Genomic DNA, 11,723 nt, shown 5'->3' with positions numbered 1-11,723 from the left:
CCCTAGCAATTTGAACTCGCCCCCCCCCCTCTCCGTTCTCCCATCATCCGACATGGCCCGGTTCCTCCCTCTTTGTGAAAAAAATCGAGGCTCCTTTCTTTTGTTAAACCCCGAAGTTGCTTAGACAATGTTGGAATGCGCAATCGGATATACCTCGGATACATAACGCGAGGGACCCAAGTTCGATTCCGTCCACAGGGACCGTTTTGTTACTGAGATGTTTGAAGTTCCTTCGCTTATCACCATCAGCATCATTATTTTGTGAAACCCACTGTGTAAAGTTTGCTTTCTTGCAGTGTGTTTTTGGCGCGACATCGAACGCCATCAGTTGACCATAGAAAGCTTCGCTTTAATGAAGTCCTACGACAACAACAACCCGATTATTTTCCCATCCTCTGACTGAATATGTGCAATTTGCCGAGGATCATCATCATCAACCTCATCTACGTCATTGTCGTCATCATCATCATCGTCGTCGTCGTATTCGCCAATTTTTGCGATGCGTCATCGCAGTCTAATAGCAGCCCTCGCAGCGGTCGCGGTCGGCGTTGGAGCCTTCTCCCTGGCGCTGCTGCTTATTCGCAAGGTCCGCGGTATGTTCGTAAGAGACGTGCTTCTGGCTGAGCAGGGGGTCTGGTACGCGGTGCGGTTACAACAGAGCCTGCCTGTCACCCACAACGTCCGACTCTTCCAGTTCTCCCTGCAAGGTCCGAAGCAGGTTCGTTGTACCTCTGCACGTTCCGAATATCTCGCGTTGCTTAGACAATGGGCTCTTTCTGAGACAACACACGATTAATGGTTTCCTTGATTGATTGATTGATTGGTTGATTGGTTGATTGATTGATTGATTGATTGATTGATTGATTGATTGATTGATTGATTGATTGATTGATTGATTGATTGATTGATTGATTGATTGATTGATTGATTGATTGATTGATTGATTGATTGATTGATTGATCGCGGAGTTTAACACGCCGAAGCTACACCTGGCCTTGCAGGCGCGCTTTGTTCAGGGCTCCGGAATATTTGTCGCCGGCTGGGGATCTTTAACGTGCGCCGAATTGTCGTAGTGTACTTACGTACTTGGAGGCTCACTTGGAGGAAACTTGGAGGCTCACTAAAAGGGTTGCACTTAAATTGAAGACGACTCGGAGAGCAATGGCACGGAAAATGATAGGTGTAATATTAAGGGACAAGAAGAGAGCGGAGTGGGTCAGCGAACAAGCGCGGGTTAAGGACATATTAGTAGAAAGTAAGAAGGAGAAATAGACGTGGGCAGGGCTTGTAAAGCGAAAGCAAGATAACGGTTGGTCATTAAGGGTAACAGAGTGGAGAAGGCAAGAGCGGCGATACACAGACATTCGCGCTTTGCGCCTCCATCACAAAAGCGGCCACCGCGGCCGGGAATCGAACCCGCGCCCTTGGGCTCAACAGCTCAACGCCATAGGCACTGAGCCACCGCAGCGGGTGGCGCATATGGATCACATGTGCCACCCAGAATGTTGTCACAAAATTTAATCCATGCCTTCTACCTGCAAAAAACCGTTCGTAGGAATTTGTCAAGAATTCATGCTACCACAGTCCTCACTCCCCCAAAGTTTTCACTCCACCACAGTCTGATGCCGCTGGCAAGACCCACCGCGATGTCGTACCAAAACGCATTGAAAGGAGGCAAAAATAGGGTAAACTTTGTTGAACTAGTAGATCAGACCTTTCAGCTATTTACAATTTTATTACGTGACAAACGGGGCTTTGTATACCCTGCTTGGATTATTTATTATTCGAGAGAGTGTCATGTTTGGCGCTTTCGTAACATTTCATTAAATTTGCCGAATGTTCTTGCTCTCCCCAATCTTCTCAGGGCGTAAAGGGGTAAACGTCATCAACCGAGCTAACCGCGGGGCGACTTTCTTGTGGAATGGGTATAAAATTCTGCTGATTGATTGCCTGCCTATCAGTTATAATAGAATTCATTCGGTGCGAAGATGAAATGCCTGATTTTGCCGGTGAGCATTGACGTATGTAAATCATTCCCTCCCTTCGCAGCTTGGCACAAAGCGGTAATGTGTTTGAGGGGGAAGTAAGGAGACCACTGAAGGTCGTGAATGACGGTTGTGATAATGGTTATGATGGAGACGTCACTCTTCGCATTGTATCACGGTGCTTACTCCCCATCTTCGCGTTCAGTCGCCTATATTGTCCAGTGCACCGTTTCTAGATCTCATGACACGCATGCGCACAAAGGGGAGTACAACGCAAAGTTTTGATTGTTCGTGGTAACTCTAGCACTGAGAAAATCACCCTCATAATAAGGCATCTTTGTGTATAGACTTACCAGTTTACTACGATACCCTGTTTCGGCTTTAAGGAAGGACGTTGTCCCGAGGCAAGTCACAAAAATGTTTGTCGATACATGCAACGAAATGCTCTTGGCTAAGAACCAAGAACTTATAGGACGTTTCTTCAACCAATCAGCTGTTCACTTGCCTTTGCCTGCTCATGGGCGAATCACTACCTCTCGCATCATTTTGCAGAGACTGGGATTCCGCGTCGGCCAGCACGTCCTCTTGCAAGCGCAGATCGGCGACCTCCTGGTGACGCGCCCATACACGCCCGTGAGCCTTCGTGATCACCAAGGAAGCTTCGACCTCATCGTCAAGATTTACCCCCCGGGGAAGAAGTCTCCGTTGGGAGGCGTCATGTCACAGTTCCTGGACTCCCTCCAACCGGGGGACGAAGTGCAGGTGAGCACATCGGCGATTCGATTTCGGCTATACTGATCGCTTGTGTGGACTGATATGGGTCTATAATCTATGCATTGTGATGCTAACTTTCTGCCAAGCGCTGTCGTGTAAGATAAGGCTAAATTTTGAGGGTCTTCTATATTGTTGGCGATATTTCAAAACTTCGATGTCTGCAACGCTGATTTAAACGTGTAGGCCTATTTCCGCATTACAGTAGAAACAATTTGGCCACCTTCGCAATTCAGATGCCAAGACTGAAGAACCAGCGGAGCTGGTGGTCTTCACGAGCTTTGAATAGGCTTTTCTTAGTAGGCAGGCTGCGGTTGCTAGGGCTGCATGTGCAAACGAGCCCGAAGGCCACGTACACCCTGGGACTACTAAAAAAACAAATTATTCAAATAATCCACATGATTCGAAGGATAACCAACCGCCGCCACCGCCTTAAAGAAGCGGACGTACTACGCATCGTGCAGGCTCTGATCATAAGCCGCATAACCTATCATGTACCTTACCACCGACTTACCCAGGCAGAGACTAAGCGGCTGGACACCCTAATCCGCACCGCCGTAAAGGCGGCGACAGGCATCCCTGTCTACGCCTCAACGAACCTGTTATTACGATTCGGCCTACATAATACCACGATGGAATTAATCGAAGCACAAAAAATAAGTCAGTTAGAAAGATTGAAACGCACCCCAACAGGGAGACACGTCCTCCGACAACTAGGGTACTCGACGTCTGAACTTGCCCCTCGCGAACTCAAACCAATACCCCCGGAAGTTAGAGCGAGAATAACAGCATCACCCATACCCAGAAATATGCATCCAGAACATTATGCCGGCAGGCGTGCCGCGCGGGCGAAGGCCTTGCATCGCATATATGGCAGTAACCCCGACACCCTCTATACGGATGCAGCAGACTATCCAGCCATAAATGCCAAGGTGGCAGCGGTAGCCGACTGGAGGGGTGAGACGATAACGTCAGCCACCATACGCTCCGGGAACAGCACGGAAGCGGAAGAGTGTGCAATAGCACTCGCTGTCAGCACTCGCACTTCAGGGAACCCAATAAATATTATATCCGACTCGCAAGAGGCATGCCGAAATTATGCGCAAGGACGTATCAACCCGACCGCCTATCACATCCTGCAGCGAAACCGACAGATTCCACCAGTCCGTCTAATCTGAAGACCAGGGCATGCGTGTTTCCCTGGCAATGAACGCGTTCATGCAATAGCCCGAGGCCTCACTCTCCGGGCGCCAGCGGAAGACCAACCCAAACTGGACAAGACAGAAAGTATCCCACTCACATACACACATATACTACAACACTACCTGAGACTCTCCCGTAGGACACTTCCTCCGCCACACGCGCAACTCACTCGTGAGGAAGCCGCTGCATGGCGCCAACTACAAACTAACACGTTTCCTAGCCTCTCGCTCCGGTACAAATTCTACCCTACCATGTACCCAGACAGATGCCCATCCTGCGGAGGACACCCGAACCTGTACCACTCCACATGGGAATGCCCCAAACCCCCGACCCAATTGCCTATACCCAGCCCCTCCCCCTCCGGATGGGAAGCCGCTCTTTCCAGCTCAGCCTTGGGCGACCAGCGCGGACTGATCGACCGGGCAAGACGGATTGCAGCAGCAAATGGGGCCCTGGACTAAGGGCACCACCCTCTGAGAGCTAAATAGTCTGACTTTATAATAAAGTTTTCTACTACTACAAGTTAGTTTTTCCCCTTTTTAAAGAGAAAAATTGCTTGAAAACGAAGCTTTCTTCATGCAAACTGAGTTAAATCAAAGTACATAATTCACCTTCCAAAAGTCCAAAATGCAAACTGCTTAAGAGGGCCGTGAAGACAAAATGAAAGTTCGGTTCATTCAAAAGATTGCCTAGTTAGAATCATGCTGACACCATTTTTAAACTAAGCTGCCCTCAAATAAGCTGCCCTCAAATAGACCTTTTTCGACTAGCGCTCTGCGCATGCGCTGCCCTCGCTCCCAGCGATCGATCCGCCATTCTTGGGGGGCAAAATGTAACAAAACGATGCCATATTGGATTAGCCAGTTGCGATTGCCGAGCCAGCTAAGTGGTGCTCCGTCTTCTGCGCCCTGAAAGCGGCCGACAGATAGGGGCTACGGCTGCCATCGAAAAATTTATCTGCCACCAAAACCATTCGTGGCGCTTGGGACGGCTTCCTCAACTGCGCAGGGCAGGCGGAAGAAAAGGGGGCGTGTTTTTTTATAATCCCCCAAGTGTGGTTCGGGTGGCCGCCGCAAGAGGGCTACGCTACAGGAAAAAGGTCCATTAGGGAAGAAGGAAATGGCTATGCGACTCACTAGGTCATTTCCTGCAACAGAACCTATGATGTCATACCAGCCAGCTCTGGGATTGGCTGAGGACGGTAAAATCAAACGCAAATTAGGCAGAACTTATAAGCTTTCCGAAAGAGCTATTTGCGCCTAAATTTAGGGCACATTCTTTTTGTATCAGTAAGAATGGTGGGAAAACAGTGGGAGTTACGAAAGCACACGTAAACATAGAAGTATCTCTGCGTACTGGTGTTGATACTGCGCACACTATGCTTCGTGTAGAGGCACAGCACTGCGGGGCTTCGGGGTTGTCTCAGACGACACTGGCGGATCGACGAAAGTGACGATGTCTTACGTGGCATATTTGTCGAGCGAACACCATGTTTCCCGAGAGGAATATATTCTCCATCAACAAAAACAAGGCAAGTTTAAATACGGTCACAAACAAACCAAAGGCAGAAAACAGCCTGCCGCAGTGTTATGGCGCCATCTAGGTTGACTTATAGTAAACAAGTCTCCGCTCCACACCAAGTTTAAAGGAGCCATGAAGAGAAAATGCAAGTTGGTTTTATTCGAAAGATTTCGTGTTTTATAGTGCCCCCAGCGCTTGTCCGGATACAAACGGTGCTTTATTCACTGAGAAATTAAACAATTTAGGTTAAAGTTTTGATTTTCCCCCTCAATCGTGCGTTTTCGTGGTCCCAAATGACATCACAGGAACCGACCGCTCTGCAGCCTAGAATACCTTCATTCACGCATCCGCCGTACAGGGTAGAGACACGTATACGCTGGCGCCGCTATTTTCGGTTGCTCGCTCGCCGCCGAAGCAAGTCATTGTGTCAAAACCGCGCTAAAATTATCGCCGCAACGCGGTTTACTGAAGAAGTTTGAATCATATTGTCTGTTTCGCGTTGCTAGGTCTCGTGGGAAACGAAAAGAATAACGCGTTGAGCCCGTTGGCCCAACTCCCCGCACGGGGCACCTTGAGCAATCTTGGTGACGGTACTGGCGATACCGCGGACCCCGAGCCCCCATACTCACGCTGTATCCTACCGTGGCTAGGAGTTTTAAGGTGAAGGGTAGAAACCACAAACGGTGGCTGTCGGAGCCGTGGTCAAGCTCCGGCGGATGGGCTCCCTGTCTGTTTATCAGGCAGGGAGCTCCGGGACCTCTCTCGGCATCAGGGTAAACCGAGCGAAGGAAGTACCCCCGTTCCCTGCTTTTTTTCCATGCTGCATGGTTCTTTCAAAATTTTCTAAACCCACTGATCGGCCCCCCAAAGGGGCCGCACCGAAGCGAACTTTCCCCCATTGCCTGCCCTATCATTCCAAATACCTGACAACTTTCCCCGGTTCTTGATCATTGCATCCGAAGACAATACAAAGCCAGTGACATCTACATCCGTTTTCTTAATAGCTAAGTGCATTGAACGTGTTGTGGGAAAACACTACAAAGCCAAGAAACTGACCTCTGGAGAGATCCTTGTAGAAGTAAACAACCCGGCACAATCAAAAAAGCTTCTTGAACAAACCCTCATTGGCGACCTGAAAGTCAAAGTCACTCCCCACCGAACGCTAAATACATCCCAAGGTGTGATATCCGAATCTGATCTCCGCAATGAAACTGACTCTGACATCCTCGAGGGCCTGCGCGACCAGGGCGTCATTGCAGTAAGGAGGATCACTATGCGTCGAGAAAATCAGGAAATCAAAACCAAACATGTTGTCCTCACCTTTGACCGCAGTACCTTACCCGAATTTGTGAATGCAGGCTTTCTTCGATGTACCGTCCGACCATATATCCCCAACCCGCGTCGGTGCTTTAAGTGCCAACGTTATGGGCACAGTACTAACAACTGCCGTGGGCGTTTAACGTGTGCAAAGTGCTCAGAGCACGACCACGCCAAAGAGAATTGCAACAGCACTTTGATTAAGTGTCCGAACTGCAGTGGGCCGCACACAGCTTACTCAAGGACGTGTGAAACATTCAAACTTGAGAAGAAAATACTCAATCTTAAAGTCAGCGAGAACATCTCTTACTTAGAAGCGCGGAAAAGGCTCAGCGCCTTTGCTTCTGCGAAGTATGCCGACGCAGCTCGCCGGGGGGCGGAGCGGCGTCTTGTCACTGCGGCCACCCAGTACTGCGAAGCAGACTTGGTGCCGCCCCAGCCCCCCAAGGTGCTGCCTAAGGCAGCCCAACCAGCTGACGCAACACCTGTGGCACCCGCAAGTGTTGCGTCGGCCACGAACGCCAGGAGTGACGGCTCTGCCGTTGGTCCCCTTCTTCCGGCTACCAGACCTCAGGTGGCCATGGATGTAGATGTGGCGGGTCCTTCGACCGCCTCTGCGTCCAACACGCAACAAACGATGGTGGGAGGAAATCCTTCCACCACTTCGAACATATTCCGTGTCGGAGGCCGCAAGGACTCCATCTCGTCGCTGTCTCAGCACTCAGACGAGGACATGGACATGACACCGTCTCGGCCAGCACCAAAGGCGGTGAAAGAACAGCGCTCCATGGCGGGGCGGGGAAAAAAGCCAGCAGCCCCCCGTGTCACTGGCCCAGATCATACCTGAGTGTGGTAGGTGATACATCCATCCCTAGTCTTCACCAGCCAAAATCTTCTTTAAACATTTATGGTATCACAAATAGTTACGCAGTGGAACTGTAGAGGATTAATTAAAAACCTAGATGATATATATGAAATCCTACACAAAACTCAAACAACTGTCCTGTGTTTACAAGAGACTCACTTGAACTCTAAGCATACCAACTTCCTAAACCAATACTCAGTATTTAGAAAAGACAGAGACAGCTGCTCGCACTGCTCTGGTGGTGTGGCAATAGTTATACAAAAAGCTGTCCCTTGTCAATCTATCCATTTGCGCACCGGCCTAGAAGCGGTTGCTGTTCGGGCAATTATATTCAATAAGTTAACAACAATTTGCTCACTGTACATTCCCCCTGAATATCGTCTGTCCAGTTACGAATTTGAGTCCCTTATAGATCAACTGCCAGAACCGTTTTTACTAGTTGGTGACCTTAATGCGCACAGCCCACTATGGGGATCGGAACGCACAGATTCCCGGGGCCGGTTGATAGAAAACTTTCTCTTGTCATCCGGAGCTTGTCTCTTTAACAAAAAGCAGCCGACATACTACAATATAGCACACCACACATATTCACACATTGATCTTGCTATAGGCTCCCCCGTTCTTTTTCCATCCATCGAATGGGAAGTGGGTACGAATCTCTACGGGAGCGACCACTTCCCAGTCACCCTCAGATATTTAAAAAAATGCCCCTACAGTTACACTTCACATGAAAAGTTTAAAGAAGCTGGTGCCGACTGGGCAACGTTTAAAGAGATGTCGAAACTTACTTACACATCAATAACACACTTAGGTATTGATGAAGCGTGCTTCTTTATCACAGCACATATACTTGATGCTGCTAGCGTTTCTATTCCCCAGACCTCCGGTACCACACGTAATCTTCAGAGGCCCTGGTGGAATGACGATTGCAAGAAGGCCAGAAATGCTCAGAATAAGGCCTGGGGGGTCCTCCGCAGGTATCCTACTACAGAAAACCTAATTTCCTTCAAGCGCGCAAAAGCCATGGGACGGCGAATCCGACGTCAGGCAAAAACAGATAGTTGGAGGTCTTTTCTATCATCAATAAATTCCTATACAGATGCGCGCAAAGTTTGGAACAGGATACGGAAACTGCAGGGGCAGAAAACATATGTCGCACCTCTTGTCAGCACCACTGGCGATACACTTGAAGACCAAGCAAACACCCTGGGACAGCACTTTGAACATATTTCCAGCTCCTCCCACTACACTAAGACATTCCTGCGATACAAAGAATCTATTGAAAGAAAGCGTATTCGTGACCACAAGAAATCTAATGATGGGTATAACTCTCCTTTTTCGCTGCAGGAACTTATGGTAGCCCTCAACACATGCCGTGCTTCGGCGCCAGGAGCTGATAAAATAACATACACAATGATTCAGCACCTGCACATAGATACCCTCAATACTCTTCTCTTCTTGTACAACAAGATATGGTGTGCTGGGTACTTTCCTCATGCTTGGAAAGAGGCAATTGTGTTGGCTATATTGAAAGAGGGGAAAGATGCCTCTTCTGTGACAAGCTATCGCCCTATTGCTTTGACAAGCTGCTTGAGCAAGCTCTTTGAAAAGATGATCAATAGACGGCTTATCTATTTCTTGGAATATCATGGTGTCCTTGATAGCTGCCAGGCAGGCTTTTGCTTGGGCAGGTCAACAACTGACAATCTTATAGCTGTTGAATCTTATGTTAAAGAAGCTTTTGCCCATAAGCAGCACTGTATATCTGTATTTTTTGACATCGAAAAGGCCTATGACACCACTTGGCGGTATGGCATCCTGCATGACCTTAAATCTTTCGGCATTTGTGGAAACATGTTGAACACACTGGAAAGCTACTTATCAGATAGAACATTCCGGGTACGAGTTGGTGCAGCATTATCCAGGACGTATACACAAGAAAATGGCGTTCCCCAGGGTGGAGTACTTAGCTGCACACTTTTCATTGTAAAAATGAATACGTTAGGGAGAGCACTGCCACCCACCATTTTTTATTCAATCTATGTAGACGATGTTCACATCAGCTTCAGGTCATGCAACTCCTCTATCTGTGAACGGCAGATCCAAGTTGCTGTGAACAGACTAGCCAAGTGGGCAGACAAAAATGGTTTTATCCTAAATCCGCAGAAAAGCACTTGTGTTCTCTTTTCCAGGAAGCGTGGGATCCATCTGCAACCAACCATACAACTTAAGGGAGTTGACATACCCGTAAAAAGAGAACACAAGTTTCTTGGAGTAGTTTTAGATGATAAACTTACATTCATCCCACACATTAAACAACTTAAAATGAAATGCATGAAGACTATGAACATCTTAAAAGTCCTTTCCCGCCAGTCATACGGTGCAGATACAACATGCCTTTTACGTGTTTTTAACAGTCTTGTCAGGTCCCGTATAGACTATGGAAGTGTAGTGTATGGGTCTGCTTCAAAAACAGCTCTAAAAATGCTGGACGCAGTGCTGCACTTGGGGCTCCGCCTGGCGTCCGGGGCTTTCCGGACGAGTCCTATTGAAAGCCTCTATGCAGAAACGGATCAGTGGTGCTTAGAGCACCAGCGTACATACATGGCAATTTTGTACTGCGTAAGGGCAACATCCTTAAATAGTCATCCGCTAAATGCTATTCTTGAAAACAAAGCGTCCGAAAGGCTGTTTTTGAGCCGTCCGTCGCTTCCTCTGCCTTTCTCTATCCGAGTGAAGGTGGATGCGGAGGAACTTGGGGTTATTTTATCAGAATCTTACAAAGCTGACTTCGTTGAGTTCATGCCGCCTTGGCAACTGCGCCCTGTCACCTGTGACATGTCGTTCAAGGAAATTTACAAAAAACATTCACCCGCACAACTCATCCGACAACACTTCCTGCACTTGCAAAACAAATTCCCGTACACTGCCTTTTACACAGATGCCTCCAAAACTGCCACTGCTGTGGCATGTGCTGCACACGGTCCCAACTTTGCCAGCACAAGGACACTAAACAGAAACACAAGTATATTTACGGCTGAGGCACATGCTATATTAATTACGCTAGAACACATAATACAAACAAAGACACAACAATCCATTATATACACAGACTCATTGAGTGTTGTGACAGCACTGCATTATGGAAAACCAAGTAGGAACATTGTGCTGAACAGGTTAGTTAAAGAGATAATGGCAGCCTACGCTTTAAAACAGGTCATAGTCGTGTGTTGGGTGCCTGGACACAGTGGCATTCCTGGTAATGAACTCGCAGACCACAGCGCCGCTGCGGCAGCACTTCGCTGCAGCGTCGACGTTCAGCAGCTTCCCTATCTTGACTGGAAACCATTCATTCGAAAGGCAATCCGACAACGCTGGCAGCAACACTGGGACACTCAGACAGATAACAAACTCCACACTATAAAACTCCAATTAGGCAGCTACTACACAGAAAAACACAACAGAACAACGGAAGTATACATGTGCAGATTACGAATAGGTCATACATACGCTACTCACTCGCACCTTCTGCAGGGCAAACCACCGCCACAATGCGACAGGTGCGGACATCGCCTATCCGTCAGCCATGTCTTAGTTGAGTGTGGGTACTTCCACAAGGCAAGGAAAAAGCACTTCCGGGAACTCTACACTCACATGATTCCTCTTCATCCCTCGATGTTTTTAGCTGATCAACCCTTAATTCCAAGTAAACGCCTTTTTGCTTACCTGGGAGACATTGGCTTTTTAAACCGCATATCATACCATGTGTAACCTCGGGGCCCCTCAGAGTGGGAGGACGCTGTGAGTGTCTATTTATTTTTTACATTCTTACCCTGCCATTCCCATTTCCCCAATTTTATTGCTGTTTTAAATGAGGGGCTGTATACACCCCCCACACTAACCTCTCTTAAAATCGTCACATTTACAGCACCATTTTATTAAAACATCATTCAAAATGATCAACCATTGCATTGGCGCTCTTTGGCCATCGTTGCCCTTGCGCCATAAAACAAACAGATACTACTACCGTTGGCCCAACTGCGGCGGCACGGGACCATTCA

The 11,723-nt window shown here is 48.1% G+C and overlaps 1 protein-coding gene across 1 annotated transcript in view; it reads left to right on the top strand.

The window, feature by feature from the left end:
* Positions 1 to 499: 499 nt before the first annotated feature.
* Positions 500 to 11,723, top strand: part of LOC144152411 (NADH-cytochrome b5 reductase 3-like) — a 34,019-nt gene continuing 22,795 nt past the window's right edge. Inside the window, exons 1-2 of the mRNA XM_077683679.1 lie at positions 500 to 718; positions 2,538 to 2,747. Of these exons, the coding sequence (XP_077539805.1) occupies positions 500 to 718; positions 2,538 to 2,747 (429 nt within the window). The remainder of the gene's footprint in view (positions 719 to 2,537; positions 2,748 to 11,723) is intronic.

The sequence above is a fragment of the Haemaphysalis longicornis genome, unplaced genomic scaffold, assembly GCF_048455015.1.
Source record: "Haemaphysalis longicornis isolate Haplotype H1 unplaced genomic scaffold, Haemaphysalis longicornis Haplotype H1 scaffold_9, whole genome shotgun sequence".
Lineage (NCBI taxonomy): Eukaryota > Metazoa > Arthropoda > Arachnida > Ixodida > Ixodidae > Haemaphysalis > Haemaphysalis longicornis.
This window is presented reverse-complemented; position numbering and strand designations above follow the sequence as displayed.